This window comes from Petaurus breviceps, unplaced genomic scaffold (genome assembly GCF_028583685.1).
Source record: "Petaurus breviceps papuanus isolate PSGF00001 unplaced genomic scaffold, PetGlider_PUasm1.0 38, whole genome shotgun sequence".
Classification (NCBI taxonomy): domain Eukaryota; kingdom Metazoa; phylum Chordata; class Mammalia; order Diprotodontia; family Petauridae; genus Petaurus; species Petaurus breviceps.
Window position 1 is genome coordinate 79,834,371 of NW_027186304.1, and position 17,185 is coordinate 79,851,555.

Consider the following 17,185-nt stretch of genomic DNA (forward strand, 5'->3'; position numbering starts at 1 on the left):
GGCTGGTTTGTGAATGATGGCAAATGTAAATCAAGTTCCTGTTTATTAGCTAGAATACACCACAAAGGAAAGGGGAAAAGAGACAGGTTTCACAGCAGTTCATGCTGGAATTTCAAGAAGCTACATTCTGTAAACTGAAATAATCCTGTATTTCTTCATTCTTTTTTTCCAAAGGAATTTATCAAGGGACAGAAATTAGGAATAATATTTATAGTAATATATTGCCCAGTGATATTAGATTAGTTGAGTTATATGAACCATCAGATGGGATAGTTCAGATCCCACCTTCTACAAGAGCTTTGTTGGTGCTTCTCATTGCTAGTACACCATGCATCTGGGATTCCTTCCCATTTATAATGTACATATCTTGTATGTATGTAGTTGTTTGCATGCTATTTCCCTCATTGGAAAGTCAGATCCTTAAGGGCAGGGAACATGGTTTTGCCTTTATACTCCCAGGACTTAGCATAGTGCCTGATATATAGTAGGTACTTAATAAATCCTTGTTGACCAACTGACAGCACAAATCAAATCATAGTATTTATCTATCGTTAGTTGCCTGAATCACTCTATATATGTCCTCATATTAAAACATATATATACACACAAATAATATAATACATGTGTGTGCATTTATAGAAATACATATATATTGTATATATACACATGCATGTATATCTATATATAGTCATGTAGTTACTCAGGGGTGTTCTTGACCAGTTTCTGGCCCTATTCAGCAGTAAGTAAAAGACCCATTCTTGCTTTCTGGGTATACCATCCAATAAGAGAGGGCTAATGAGTCGTAGGCAAACTCTCTCTGGCTCTCAGATAGCTAGGAGCCTTTCTCCCCTTAATATTGCCTCTTTGTGGGAGTTGACATTTATCTCAGCCTGGAGTTTTTAACATGTGGGTAATTCCACTAGATACCTATAACTCAACTCTATTTTCTGGCTCTTCCATTTGTTAAATAACTGTATTTGTGCTCCTTTGATTGATTTTTTTTAATGTATTAATCTTTAATCAGCATTACAGAAAAGAATGACTCAAGTGGGCAATCCCTTTGGAATATATGAACCTTTTCTTTTCAGGAAGTAGCCCCCTATGTGAAAGGTGAAGCCAAAAGGTGAAATTTCAGTTCACATCCCTGCCCCTCCTACAGGGCCACTGGCAAATTTTGCACTTTGGAGTTTTTTTTCCACTCACAACAAAAACTCTTGGTAGATCCACATCAATCGTTGCATGGTTCAGGACATCCTACTAGTCTCTCCCAAAGCAGCAAAGTTTCTCAATAAGCAGACTGCCTTTTTGTTCTCCAGTTCCAAAGGTTATTTGAGCAGCATCATTTCCTCAGGTGAGCTCATTTAATTCCCATCTCTGTCCTGATTCACACCAGCAAGTGAGAGTCAGTGGTGGGGATTTTTTTTTTCCTACAGGGCATACAAAACTACAGCTCTTACTATTCCTCCTCACCCCCAAATCAGCAGGAGAGGAAAAATGCACAAGATCCCCTGGAAGTGTGCCATTTCCCCAATTTCTCTGCTGACATTCAGCTTAGGTCCTTTTATAATTTATTCTTGTCTTCAGCTTTTCCTGTCAGTCTTCACTCAACTCTGAAGCTTTGTGGGGACACAAAGTCATTATATTCATCTGAACACAAGAGAGACATTTGTTCCAGTTAAGATTTTCCTGAAGGTTGAAAAAGAATGTGGCAGCATCATCAGAGTGTCTAAATTTCAAAAACAGTATTAATTTCTGTCTTAAGAGATTATACTATAAAACTAGTTTCTGTTGAGGGTAATGTGTACACCGCAAAAAAAAAAAAACAGTGAAAAAGTAACTAATAAATCCTAGGAGACAACAATAATGAAAGGGACTAAGGATAACACTTATAGATCCATATTGTCTATGTGGTGAAATGGGATTCTTGACTGTCACATAGCAATGAAAAGATATCCTTATCTGAAGAAGCTGTTTGAAATAAGGGGAAGATGATCCAGAAATCTAAAAATAAGAGGATAAACAGTGATGGATGGCATTTCAGTGAGGATAGAAAAACACAAGTTTTGTCACTGGGTGTGAACCTGCATTTAGAATCCTGTCATTTTAGAAGAAGAAGAACTCTTAGACATATAACGCATTCATTCCCTCCTACAATTTTGCTGATAAATGGTCATTCAGTAGATGAAAGAGAACTTCAGGAAGTACATATGGATAATGCTCTTCCAAAACAAATCACAAAATTAGCAGATCAGTATTTGGTAATGATGGCAGCTTTAAATATTTTGACACCTGTTAGAATCTTTTTACACTGAAATCATATTATCTGGTAGATTAATGGAATGCCTTGGTGATGATGACATTCTATATAAGATTTAGATAGAAAGAAACATTCTGATCAAAAATTGGTATGTGAAATAGAAATGACAAAAACTATGGGAGAAAGTGATTTTAGATTTCAGAAGATTCTGAGAAATGAGAGGTATGATTCCATTGCATGAAACTATAAAAGAGAAAAATAGCTCAAGAAAGATAAAAAACTCTCAAAAATGAATTTACTTAGAAGTCATATGAAACTGATCTCATTTCTTCAAAAAAAGGAAGATTAACATAATCAAGAAAATGCCAAAGAGATATGCAACAAGGTATTTTTAAAACTCATGATATTCTCAGATGAAGAAATACGAGACTAATGACAGTTTGAGTAGATGACTTTGTAAGTAGGTAAAAAACAATATCCAAAGAGTGCTAATTGCTGGACTGGTATGAACAGGGCTCTCTGTTCAATTTTTTTCCTATTCAATATTTTTATAAATAACTAGATAAAGATGTCAAAAGCATGCTTGTTATTTTTATTCTATCATTCCTAGTCTGAAGGTCATTCTACTTGGTGGTAAAGCAGAAAAAAATTAGGGGTCATGGTTTTTTTTTACACAATAATATAAAGAGACACTTCTACTGCCACCATCTTGGTATAGGATACCATCACTGCAAAACTGGTCTGTTGAGACAGTGACTCCTGGTTGGTTTCCCTCCCTCAGGTCTCTCCTTACTCTATTCAATCCTTCACTTTGCTTTTAAGTTGGTCTTCTAAAAGTGAAGGTCTTACTATGTCACTCCACTACTCAATAAACTCTAGACTTCAGGGGTTTCTTATTACATGTGAGATGAAATATAAGACCTTCACCATCTGACTCCTTCCTATCTTCCCGGTCTTTTTATACTTTATTCCTCTCCACATAATCTACAATCTAGGCACCTCAGTCTTCTTTTTATTCCTCATACATGATACTCCACATCCCTTCTATATGTCTTTTCACTTTTGTTTGTTGTTGTTCAGTTGTGTCTGACTCCTCACAACACCCATTTGGGGCTTTCTTGGAAAAGATACTGGAGGGGCGGCCAGGTAGCATAGCGAGTAAGAGCACTGGCCCCAGAGTCGGGATTAACTGGGATTGAATCCAGGCTCTGATACTTAGCACCACACCCAGAAATAACTGGCCGTGTAACCTTGAGCAAGTTACTTAACCCCAATTGCTCTTAAAAAAAATATACTGGGATATATTGCCATTTCCTTCTCCAGCTCATTTTTACAGCTGACGAAACTAAGGCAAATAGGGTTACATGACCTGACCAGGATCACACAATTAGTGAGTCTATGAGACAGTATTTGAACTCATGAAGATGAGTTTTCCTGATTCCAGACTCAGTGCTCTATTTACTGCACTATGTAACTTGTATGTTTGGTAATTCTGATATTATGTGTGCCATTAGAATGTGACCTCCTTGAGGTCAGAGACTATGTTTTTGCCTTTCTTTGTGTCTGCAAAGCTTTGTACAGTGCCTTGCACAAAGTAAGTAAAAAAGCTTGTTGATTGACTAATGCCTTGTCTGAAACATTCACATTTGTAAGGCAAATGAAACATCTATAAGGACCATTATTAATTTTTCCATTATGATGATTTTACCTACCAACTCAATTCAAATGACTTTCAAATCTGTATCTCCATTCCTAATCCAAGCTCCAGACTCACTTCCACAGAATCTTTCTACCTGGGTAACTCACCTCAAATTCAACATATACCAAATCAACATCCTCCTAAATCTGGGGCTCCATTTAATTTCACTCTTACTATTGGCATTACCATTAAACTGATCAACTATTTTTTAAACCTTAATATGAAGTTTCACTCTTCCTTCTCCCTTACGCCTCATATCCAAACTAGTTAATTCTACCTTTGGAACATTTCTCATATCTGTCTCTCCTCTCTATTCACCCTACCTCAATCCCAAAATAAGCCTCATTATTATTTGTCCATGCTACTACAAGAGACTTTTAGACTATCCACTAAACTGTTTTGCATATTTCTGCCACTTGTCCCTTACCTCATCTGCCATAAGTTTAAGAACCTTTCTAGCCTCATGTCAATTTCTCCCCCCAAATACTCTATATTGTAACCAAAGTGGATTAAGTTTTGTTCCCCAAATATGTCCTCTATTTCTCTGCATTCTTATTTTTGCTCACACTTTCCCTCTTCATTTGTTTATCAAACAAGAGCCAACCACTATATGAAATCATCTCTTTCCCTCCTATTGTTAATGATTGTCCCCTTGTGTCCTCACTCTACCCTTTTTCAGAATGTAACACCAACACATTTGCTCATGTTAGTCACCTTTTCAGGGAACTTTTTCAGCTTTCTGTTATCTTTTGTGTGGTTTGGGGGCTAGAACTTCATACACTATTAAAGTTTTGTATAAGTTAGAGAAATGAGAGGTATGCTAATGAGATATAAGCTTCTTGTGGAGAGCCACTATTTCATTTTTGTATTTAAATCTCTAAATCTAAACCACCCTTCCTTGGGACAGATACTTAAAGTTATAAAACAAAGTTAACATTTATCATATACATATGATAAATTGAGTACATGCATATACATACACATATATACATATGTATAAATATGCATATGTGTATTTTGACATGTGATTTAATTGTTATTTCTGATATGGGATTCTACAACTTCTAATCTTAGAGAACAGAGAGTTTCTTGAACATAGTAGTTGCTTTAATAAATGTGTGATAACGAGTCCAATTATGAAGAGACTTCAAGATTGCTTTTACTTTCTAGACCTCTAGGGTCTAGTCTCAAGAAACCACATTACAGAATGACAGAGTGGGAGGAAGACTCAAGAAAGAGAAGAGTCATAAAAACCCAAATAGTAGAAAATATCCCAGAAGAGCTGATCAGCAATATCAAATGATACAGAAATAGCAAGAAGGAAGAGTACTGAAAAAAAGACTCTTAGATCTGGCTATTTAAAATGCATTGGTAACTTTGAAGAAGTTGATGGACAAAATCTACATAGATTGCTCATCCAAATTCATATCATAATCTGGCAACAGACATTCTTAAATCACATGGCTTTTCCTCCCTGGGTAGTTAGGCCAACCTCTTTTAAGTGATTAACTATCCCTGAGAGGAGACATTGAAATTTTCTCAGATTTGATGCAATCAACACCAGGGTATCCACAAACAGGACCATCTAGAGGACCTTAAAAGCCATACCACATCACTCTTCAACATTAACTCTGCTCTTGATTACCACCATTACAGCGGTAAACATTTCGGTCTAGCGTATATCTCCTAACCTCTTTGGATCATACTATGTCCAATAACTATCACTCCATAACTCTCCTCAGTTAAACTCCTCGAAAAAGCCATCTGCACTTGATAACTCTACTTCCTCTTTGCTCTCTCTCTCTGATAATCCCCTTGAAGTCTGATTTGCAACTTTACCATTCAACAAAAACCTCTCTACAACTTACCAAGTGCAATAGACAATGAGGTGGCTCCAGGAGGTAAGCAGGCTGGATTACCATTGGAAACTTGCAAAGTTATTATAGTGTCAGCAAATTTCTCCTAGAAATAAATGTCCATCTTTTTTATACCAGTATCCCACTGGGTTTGTAACATGAGGCAGTCTCAGAAGAAATGAAGATGAATATCACACAGAAAGCAATGACAAAGTGGATAATGGGAATAAGCAGGAAGAAACATTTATCAATATATAACAAAAAGCAAAAGTGACTAAAATGGAGGTGCAGGCCTTCTTTAAAACCGATAACTGACAGATAGTTGTAAGGTTTCCAAAATACTTAAATATTTAACATAGATTATCTCACTCAGGTCTCACAACCACCATTAGAGATGAGTATTACAGGTCACCTTAATTCCCATGTTACAGAGGAAAGAACCAAATTTCAAAGTTATATAACTCATCACTAATGCCACAGCCAGTGAATGACAGAGGTAGTTTTCAAACCCAGGTCTTTTCCTTATTTTAAGTCAAGCATGTTGTACAATAGGGAAGCGAGGTGGTAATAGTGGAGAGACTGGCAGGCTTGGAGTCAGGAAGTCATCATTCTGAGTACAAGTCTGAGCTCAGACACTTGTAACTGTGTAACTAGCTGTGTAACCCTGGGCAGGTCACTCAATTCTGTTCATTTCAGTTTCTTTATCTGTAAAATGAGATGGAAAAGGAAATGGCAAACAGCTTCAGCATCTTTGCCAAGAAAATCCCAAATGGGGTCATGAAGAGTCAGAAACAACTGAAAACAACTGAATAAAAACAACCAATGTTAGAGTTCTGTCTGTTTTAGTTTTGTTTTTAAGCTAAACAATGGTTCCCAGAGTCATTCTAGATCTTGACCAGAATGGAGAACATTATTTCACTGAATCACGGGATTTGCCAATAAGTGTCTTAGAAAGTATCCAGTCCAATTGCATTTGCAGTGCAATTATATTTACCATCACCATTAAAGCCTAGGAAGGTGTTTTATATACTAAATACCCATTGAATGCATATAGTGAAGAATGGTACCAATGTTTTTTTCTGGGTAAAATAATATTTTCATCTGCTCCCCAAACACAACTGAACAAACTCATTGTAAAGCTCTTTACTTTGCACTGATATTATCCTAGCAAACAGACGATGGTATGGTTTTCTCTTTGAAATGGGGCACTTTCCACCCGAAATGAATTTCATTGCATGATATTATGTTAGAAGTGGAAAAAAGCTTAAATGTCATCTTTTCTAACTTCACCTTGGGTACAGGATTCTCATCTTCTGAGGAGTGGTCATCAAACCATTGATTGAACTGCTCAAGAAACAAGCTCATAATCTAATAATACAGCTCACTCTTTTTTCAGTTCAGTTTAATTATTAGAAATAAAAATCTTACTTTGGGCCAGAAATCTCTCTTCCCATGACTTCTCTCCCTCCATTGGAGTTCACAGGCTCACAGTACCACAGATACCTAATTGAAAGGGACCTCAGGTAATCATCTATTACATGAACAAGTTTTCACTATGTTTTCTACTTGCTGCACTATTTCAACTCTATTACTCTACAAAGAATAAGTGTAATCGTCTTCCACATGACAACCCTTTGGATATCTGAAAATGGTTATCATGTCTCTCTCCTCATCTCAATCTCCTCTTAGTGAAATTTTTCTACCAATAAACAATTTTAACAGATATTGAAAAATAAGGTAAGAATGCTGCATAAAGAAAAAAAAAACTTACAAAATTACATTTTACAGAATGCCTTCTCACACAGTTGGTTAATTCATACTAAGAGAATGATTCTTTTTTTTTTTTTTTTGCTTTCTCCTTAATAGCTGTAGGGCAAAAATGTCCCATTGTTACAACTGGTTTTCTTTTTTTCCTTTTGTAACTTGGAATCTGTAATCATTTATGTTGTTACAGAGGACCTAGATGATTTGAGAATGGAAGGAGTAACTACCCTAATGCCTTCTGGGAGCAAATTTAACCCCACTCGAACAGCTCATCTTCCTGAACCCCAGGCAAAGGTCACACTGAACATCTGCTCCAGGTGTGCCAGGTAAAAGAATAACATGTGTTAATTATTAACAGATACTTATTGGTGTTCCCAGGATGCTTCTGTGGAGAGGCAGCACAACATAGTAGGCAGACAGCAAATTGGTCTCTGACTCCTGAAGACCTGGGTTCAAGTTCTCTGAAATATGTTGGCTGTATGACCATGGTCAACAACAATCTGCATTGGTAAATGGAGTCTCCTCATTGAGAGTTCACCCTATCTATACCAATAAAATGAAAAGTCTGGCTTAAAAACATTTGTTTTTGTACGGTAAGGGACAGAAAGGTACCTCTTCAGTTAGAGCAGGGGTTCTTTCTTTGGGGTCTGTGGGCTAGTAAAATATTATTTTGATAACTGACTTAATCATATATCAAGATAATTGGTTTCCTTGTGCTCCTATGCATTTTATTTTATGCATACCTAAAATATTCTGAGAAAGGGTCCCCAAGCTTCACCAGACTGCCAAAGGGGTCTATTACACACACAAGAAGAGGTCAAGAACCTCAAGATTAGAGGAAAACAAGTTTGCTTCTAGTTCTTTCTTTGGCAATAGAGTCCCTTCTGGAGTTTACCCTTTTATCTGATGCCACTCACACCCGCAGTGAACCTCAGAGGTTAGATCAGCCTGCTCCTGACTTCCCAGCTATTTTAAGCCCTTTGGTCTCTGCATTTCATTAGAGGACTGAGCTTCTGGAGATTTGCAAGGCCTGTTTCTGAATTTTAAAAGTTCAAAACCAAGGTTAAGGCAAGGGCACAAGGGAAGAGTCAGGACCTTTCAGGATTCTATTATTAGGATGCTGTTAACTGCTTTGTTACACCTTCCTTACCTTCCTTACCTCTTGAAAAGAATTTAATCACTTTGCTCCCCCTTGGGTTTGGGCTGCTGGGAGCAATTTTTGCATAGATTGTAGGGGGGCCAAACAAGTAGCCAGGTCTTACTTTAGTCAAGTCAACTCCCCACAGCAAGGCTTGCTGAAGCTCCTGGCAGTTCCTAGAATTCAAGCTTTTGTAGAGCCTAAATCTCATTTGCAAAGGGGCTTTTAAGCCTGTTTAAATGACAAAACTGGCCCTCTAACCCTTATGTAAATGGTGCAGATTAGCAAGCACAATACCAAGGCCTGCTGGTTTTATCTCCTTGTCTTTACCTCTGGCTGTTCCATTGTGCAGTTTGAGAGGGGATTAAATCCAATGAAAGTAAAGAGTGTGTGTGTCTCTGTGTGTGTGTGTGTGTGTGTTGGGGGGTGGGAGAGACCTTTGGGGAAATCAAGTCAAAATTTTCTACTCTGTGCCCCTTTAGAGTTGATTAATAGTTACTTAGAGGAATATAAAGGACATCTGTGAAGATATGAGGGCCAAGAAAAGCACTGATTTATACCCTGGGATTATTCACTGGGATGCCAACTCAAGGCAATATCCAGGATGAGAGGATCGTTCCAGGAAAGTGGCATTTCTGGGCTGCAACTCACTGAGATTTTCCTTTGTCAGGTCATATTTAGGGGATGATTCAGGAATGCAGCACTCCATTTATTATTTCCTTTTTTTTCCTGTAGTTCATCTAGGAATTTTCAAGGTACATTGAGGTAAGGTATGGGGTCTGTGTCTGTGTGTGTCTGTGTGTGTGTGTGTGTGTGTGTGTGTGTGTGTGTGTGTGTGTATTAAGGAAAACACTATATAGCTTTGGTAGGTATAGGGTGCTTTGTACCAGGAGGTCTTTGAAAATAATTAGCTTGATTCCTGGGAGTCAAGTAGGAGAGAAGGCTGCCACCCTTAATCCAGCTCTACAGAGCAGTTTGGATGGAAGGGGTCAGACCCCCTCAATCTAAAGTGAGCTCTGAACTTAGATTTTCCTGTAGGAAGAAAGAGAAGGGCATGGATTATTTAGAATTAAGGAAGAGAGATTTGGGTAACATAAATAGCCTCTATGAGGCAGACCTACCCGGGAAGAGCTATTGTTTAATGAATTAAAGGGAATACTAGGGGCCTATCTACTAATGATAACTTTGCAACACACAGATGCTTGTTAACATGCTGGTTAGAAAGCCCAGATCCTACAAAAAGGACAAAAATTCTAAGTCTTTAAAGCCTGACATTGTGAGTCAACAAATATTCCGTGAGCATTTATAATTGTAGTAGGCCCTGGGGGAGGTTAAAAAATATATCAGTTCACTCACAATCAGCATCAACAAATCATGGAAAGCTCACAAATGTTGGAGTCTCAAAACTCAACAATTTAGAGAAGATTCAGTTCCTATTCCCAAATGTATCTTGGCTCCTGTTTTGTTTTGTTCAATTTTTTTAAAAAATGAGAATTGAATTGGTTTCAAGGGTCACCATTCCCTGCTTAAATTGCTCTACCTGCCTATAAGGTTCCTCATCTGTAAAATGAGTAGTATGGATAATTTTAGTCTTCTCAGCAGTTCATTTGTTTAATTTTAATTTTACAGAGCAGGAACCTGAAACCCTGTAAGGCAGTGAGCCCTTAGATGACTTGCCCAATATTGTCCATCAGATGGGTAGTAAGTAGCCACATTGATAAATGCCCAGCTAACTTGTACACCAACCTCCTTTGCCCTCCAGAGGGAGCTATTCCTTATTACCAACGAAATAAACAAAGTTGGGGAGAAGGGCTAAGAGGGGAAGGGTTTCCACAAAATTAACTGATATATCCACCAGGTATGTCAGCAATGGGTTGCTTCACACCTGTTGCCCCCTACAGATGAATTTTTTCCTGTCTTCTACAAGATCTTGAATTTTCATTATAATTGCATAGTATTTCATTTTTTTCCAGGTTCTTCCCATTTACATAGTGGTACATTTTTACTTATTTTGTCATTACAGTGTTGATTAAGAGACTGTCCATTCTTTATTCTCCTAGAATTATGTTCTACCAAAAATTGCTTGAATAAGTGGATTTAAAGCATTTAGGATTGTTTTCTCCTACAAGATTTTATAGTCATGGGATTTGACCTGTGTTCTTAGCAGAATTAGAATGTATATAAATTCTTTTTTTTTTTTTTTTTAGCAACCAGGGTTAAGTAACTTGCTCAAGGTTACACGGCCAGTTATTTCTGGGTGTGGTGCTGAGTTTCTGAGCCCGGGATTCGATCTCCAGGTCGTCCCAACACTGGAGCCAGTGCTCTTACTCGCTGAGCCACCTGGCTGCCCCTAAGCAATTGGGGTTAAGTAACTTGCTCAAGGTTACACGGCCAGTTATTTCTGGGTGGGTGCTAAGTGTCTGAGCCCCGGATTCGATCTCTAGGTCTTCTCAACACTGGAGCCGGTGCTCTTACTCGCTGTGCTACCTGGCCGCCCCCAGAATGTATATAAATTCTTAAAATTATCAGTCTAGATTTCTTCTACTAACATCCAGGGATTTTCTCACTAATTACTTTTCCTCAATTTTGTTTCTTCTATTTCCTTGCACCTAACATTTGTATTGGTATTTTAGCTAAGTATCTATTCTAATATGGAAACTGTACCAAAGTGTTACCACTGAGTTACAGCTGTCATTTATGAACTATTTATCTCAGGGCAAGCTCCCCCTCTTGTCAGTGAAGCCACTAATAACATGACATATGGGATCATTTCACTTCCTTATTTCAAAGTTTCATCATTGTGTCAGTATAAGTGATATCTCTGCTAAAAGAAATCATCACCCCTTGGTAGACTTATAGAGGTGCTGTGGCTAGAAAGCTTCAAGTTAGGAATGAAACCTGATCTATAGATTTTTATTTTCCTCAATCTTTTTTCCAAACATCTAAAACTAGCCTTCACAAAAGGTGTGGACTACTTAAAAAAAGCTGAGAAGAACTTTTTGCTAAAATCTAAGTTTTTATTAAGCAGATGATCAGCAAGGATCCTAATATGTTATAGAGGGTCCCCAAAGTCTTAGTGGAGTTTCAGACTATTAAAGCTAATATGTTTAAAACTGTACTAGGATTTGGGGACACTCCATATACAGAATCTGGTAGGAAATGGAAATCCCTAAAAGCACTGATGCTTTTTACTGGTGACTTTTTTTTTTCACTTGAAGTCTTTGTTATTTCAATTGACAAAGTCACCCTTCAAAAGAGCTGGCAAATGGACATTTAGATCACCTCACTGATGTCATGGTCCTCTTTGAGAACAAAGAACAAACATCAATTGTGTGGTCATCTGACAGAGCTTAGCCTACTCCAGCTCTAAACTCTGGAGCTTGAGAAATCCACCAGCCTCAGGCCCTCAGGTAGCAGGACTTTCAAGTATACACCAACCACACTCAGCTTTATTCCTTCATCCTGACCACTTCCCAATAAGTCATCCCCCAAAAATAGTGCTGATGTTCTACTCAAATTACTATTTGCACCAGCAGATTTAAATAATTTTAATAACCTGGGGATCTGATTGTTTACATTACTCGGGGGAACACAATTTTTCTTTTCTTTTTTTCTTTTTTGTGGGGTGAAGTCAAGGCAATTGGCATTAAATGACTTGTCCATGGTCACATAGCTAGTAAATGTCAAGTGTCTGAGGCCAAAGTTGAACTCAGGTTTTCCTGACTCCAGGGCCAATACTCTATTCACTGTGCCACCTACCTGCCCCCAGAACATAATTTTTCTGGGATGAAGAAAGGAAGATTATCCTCATTCGTTCTTCATCTATGGTTCTGTCCTTCACCTGGGCTTAGTTAACCTGGGCATAGAAAAGAATCTTCTGCTTTCACTCTCAGGAACAGCCTAGCTGCCAAGCTTTACTGTGCAGTCAGTTACATTACCAGAGAAACAAGGTGCAGTTTAATTCAATAGGATAAGCATTTTCAACACCTACTGTGCATCAGGGGATACAAAGACAAAAAAGTACCAGTTCATGACCTTGAAGGGCTTTTATTATCCTGGGGGTAGGGAGGGAGGAGGAAGGTAGGAAATACACAGATAAGTAAACACAAGGTTTCCCATTGTGTTATAAAGATGAGGGAAAAAATGGCTAAGAATAAATGCTATGCTATGGAAACACTAATAACACAGCTTCAAGATGCTCAGCATTAATTATGTTATTATTTAGAAACAATAAATTAAAGTGATATTTAGAGTTTCTATGTGGATCACTACAGATGTTCAAGTAAGCAACCTGATCTATAGATTTTGATTTTCCTCTATCTTTTTTCCCCAAATATGTAAAACTAACCTTCACAAAAGGTGTGAACTACTTAAGAAAAACTGGAAAGGTTCGATTGTATAAGATGCCTCTGGAACTTTTTGCTAAAATCTCAAGTTTTTATTAAGCATCTCAGCAAGGATCCTAATATGACACAGGGAGTCCTCAGTCTTGGTGCAGTTTCAAGCTATTAAAGCTAATAAGCTCAAAACTGCACTAGGACTTTGGGGACACTCTGTATACAGAATCTAGTAGGAAATGGACATTGTTAATAGTATTGATGCTTTCAACTAGTGACCTTTTTGTGACTTGAAGTCCCTGTTATTTCAATTGGGAAAGTCGTCCTTCAAAAGATCTGGCAAAAAGACATTTAGATCACATCCAATTCCTCTATAAAGTTTTATGAGTAAAATATTGGGTTAAATCTCAAGGATATAAAGAGATTTGTTGACTAAAATACAGCTGGGAGAATGAACCATTTTCCCCATAAACGTTTCACACACAGCTAGGGGAATAAATGCAGATGGAGTATAACTTAAGTGTTTTCAAACTGGAAAACAGTCCTACAGCAGGACTAGCTTCTGAAAGATTCAGCCCAGTGTAGGCTTGGCTGCATCTTCTGTCTTTTAAACAAAGGGGTGACATCATTTAGCAGGTGGGACAAAGCATGGTTCCTCAATAAAAGTGAATAAGAATGGAAAAAAATGGTTCTATTTAAATAGTTTAAAATAGTTCTATTTAGGATCCTTCTCTCTGATCATCAGTAGAAGACTAGATTGGAAGGCAGAGCAATTTTTTTTTAGGTTTGTTTGGTAAAAGACACTGGTGTGTCCTTGTAATCTCTGAATATGTTTAACATATTTCTGAATTTGAAGTTATTCATGAAATCCACTGAATTGGTTTTTGACAGCTTCCAGTAATTTAAATCCAAATGCTTCACTGGGGGAAAATGGGTGACAGCCCTTGGGGGAGGGTGATCCAACAGGGCAAAATACATTTTAGCTGTTGCCTAGGAGTCATACTAAGATATTTCAACAGAGAGCAAAGTGCTTGTAGGTCAATGATACGCACAATTATCCTGGAAGTTTTTGTGGTCTGTTAAATTCAGTGATTTGTAAGTTTTAAATGAAGAGTGTCTATACAACCTTCCTTCAACATTTAAAAATTTGTTGGCACATACTTGAGTAGGCAGGTAAAAAATGATGATGCCAAGGCCCTGAACAATCAAGACATTGGAGTTTATAAGCTTTTTCAACAAAGACCACCCATTAGCTGCACATACCCGCTGCCATGCTCAGAAGTTAAATCTTGTTCCTGTGGACTCCTGCCAATGCATTCCAGCAAGTAAGAAGCTTTTTTGTTTTTAATGGTGCAAGGGCCGAATTCATTCATGCTTAACATCAGTAGCGCACAAAGAGGGGTTGAATGTGATTTAAAGAGAAATGGGATTATAGAAAACATACAGTGCTACAAGCTTGAAAGTTCTGCATGAGAATGCCCTAAGAAAGCACTCATTGCTTCCAAATTGGTCTCCCCCTCCATGTGATATATAATCAGCTACTTCTACTTTGTTCTCCTCCAGTGTGGCCACATATCCCCAATATAATATTTTTGTTATAGTTACAGAATAACCTGATAAGTAGTAAAAATAACATGCATGTTCTCTGGGGATAGTATGTTGAATGAAGGACAGGTAGCCAGCTTAAATCATCCAGCTTTTAAATGAGCACTGAGTGCAGTGGAAAGAAGGCTAGAATTTATAAGAAGTCTTGGATTAGAATCTTGTATTTGCCTGCTAGTAGCTGTGAGACTCTGAAGCAGTTAAGTGGCATAGTGGGGACTAGATTTGGGGTCAGGAAGGCCTGAGTTCAAATCTTGTATATAGACAGATATTCATAGATATATAGATAGTCTATATATAGATATTCATATATCTAGAGATATTTTATGTTTACATTTTTCAAAAAAATGCTTTTTAAGAATTTGAAAAAATTAAGTTTGACACATGCAATAGTCTTCCTACCTTCCATCCTTCATGACATTCTTCTCATCTGTATATAATTTATCTTTGCATTTTCCCAGGTTTTACATAAACACACACATCTTTAACACTTATGATAATTAATTCAATTCATTTTTTAATATTTATTGTGTGCCTTCTCACACATGACTCTCCATCTCTAGTCTTTGTGCCTTTGTTCTGTCTATCTCCTATGCCTGGAATGCTTTCTTTCTGTCCTTTCATTTTATGAAATCTCTGGTTTAATTTTGTTTGGTATTGGATCTAGGTTTATGTGTTTATAAGTGGACCTACACACCCTACATTTACCTGTACTTCCTCCTACCTATAAACTATAAACTCCCATGGGGTTGCTAGGTAGCCCAGTGAATAGAGCACTGGCCCTGGAGTCAGGAAGATATGAATTCAAATCCAGCCTCAGATACTTAACACTTACTAGTTGTATGACCTTGGGCAAATCACTTAGCCCCAATTGCCCTGCCTTCCCTCTTCCAAAAAGCAAAGGAAAAAAAAAACCTCAAAAAAAATGATGAGCTCCTTAAGGGCAGGGACTGCTTCACTTTTGACTTTGTCCCCCATAGTCCCTGTCATTTGCCTGGCTTATGTTGTTGGGTTTGTCCTTTGCTCTGGAAGAGGACCCTGACATCAGGGAGATGATGACAGGACTTGCAGTTGACTTTGCTTTGAGTGAGGGAGGTTTGTGCAAGGTCACCAGTCTCACTTTCTCCTCCAGAGTCATCCGAGTCCAGCGGTAGATGGCCCAGGATACAATGGGAGACCCTGGCCCATTTAGGCTAAGGTTTTTTCAGGTTCTCACTTTGAGTGAGGCAACACCCATTCAGTGAATAGGCTTCTTTAAGTGGTTACTCAAGGGATGGCCCTTTTAATAAAAATAATAATAATTAATTAAAAAAATCAAACTGGGAGGGAAAGACCCTCAGGGTTCCTGGCCAAAAGATAAACAGTTACTATTTAGTATTTACATTCACTCTGTGCTAGGAGGGCACGGACCTATTGTCCAATCTATGAACTCCAAAGTAAATTGGGTTATATTAGCTGCTTAATAAATCCTGACTTTTTCAATCATGTAGAATATAGTGCTTGAGTGTAGGGAAACTAGACAGTAAATTTTATGAGGGCCCCTTTTGTCCTCATAAAATTTAAATTCTTTTGAAAAAAATATTATCTTTTTTTTTGTATTATTACCAAAGACATCTTTCCCTCTTCCCTTCCCCACAATACCACCCCTTATTGCTAGCTGCATGACTGTAATGACAGCACTCTCTCAGTTAAGCTTCGAAGTTGGGAAGAAATGAGCTACTCACAAGTCTTTGAACATTTAGCACAAGAAAGGTGACTTGGACCTAACAGTAAAGATATGCAACAAGGATGCAGGAGTGCTGAGCCTCTTTATAAGTTGTACCCCTTTTCTCCATATGGAAACATGTCTGGTGGTGCCTCAAGAAGGAAAATATCACTGTTGCAGGCTTCAGATATTGACCTAGTCTAAGGGGTCTAGATTCCAGGCTGGGGCTTTTTATGCCCTTAAATGACCAGAAAATTGGGGCCACACACACGGAATAATCAAGTCCTGAAGGATCTTTGTCATATTTTTAGGTAAAGCCACACTATGTTGTGGGTGAAAGAAAGAACCTGACCTGAGTCAAGGGAATGTTGGTCCTATTACCTAAACCTTATAACAATGAAAAGAGAAAGTTTTAGGGTAGTTCTGTTAAACTCACCAAAATATCAGTTTAGTCTGATGGTATATGTACTGTTAAATCCATAGTGCTCTACTTCTCCAAAGAAGGGACAGAGATACATTTTCTCAGTCATTCTTCAGGGCTTAGTTTATTCATTTTAATTATAGTTCTGTCAGCTTTGTTTTTGTTTCTTTTTCTTTAATTTCAAATGGCTCTGGTCTTTGTTATTTTGTCTTCCTGGTTCTGCTTAATTTACTTTTCATTAGTTTATCCATCTGTCTACCCAGGCAACTCTGTATTCTTCATATCCTTAATTTCTTATAGTAATTATCACAGTAATTTATAGGAATATTCCTGTAATTTCATATGCTACAGTCTGTTTAATCACCTACCCTCACCCTAATCAATGAACATCTATTTATTTTCCAGT

At 37.7% G+C, this 17,185-nt stretch overlaps 1 protein-coding gene across 1 annotated transcript in view; it reads left to right on the top strand.

Annotated features, from left to right (window-relative positions):
- CUNH8orf34 (chromosome unknown C8orf34 homolog) overlaps positions 1-17,185 on the top strand; it is a 375,736-nt gene that overhangs the window by 225,891 nt on the left and 132,660 nt on the right. Inside the window, exon 8 of the mRNA XM_069100085.1 lies at positions 7,767-7,902. Within this exon, the coding sequence (XP_068956186.1) occupies positions 7,767-7,902 (136 nt within the window). The remainder of the gene's footprint in view (positions 1-7,766; positions 7,903-17,185) is intronic.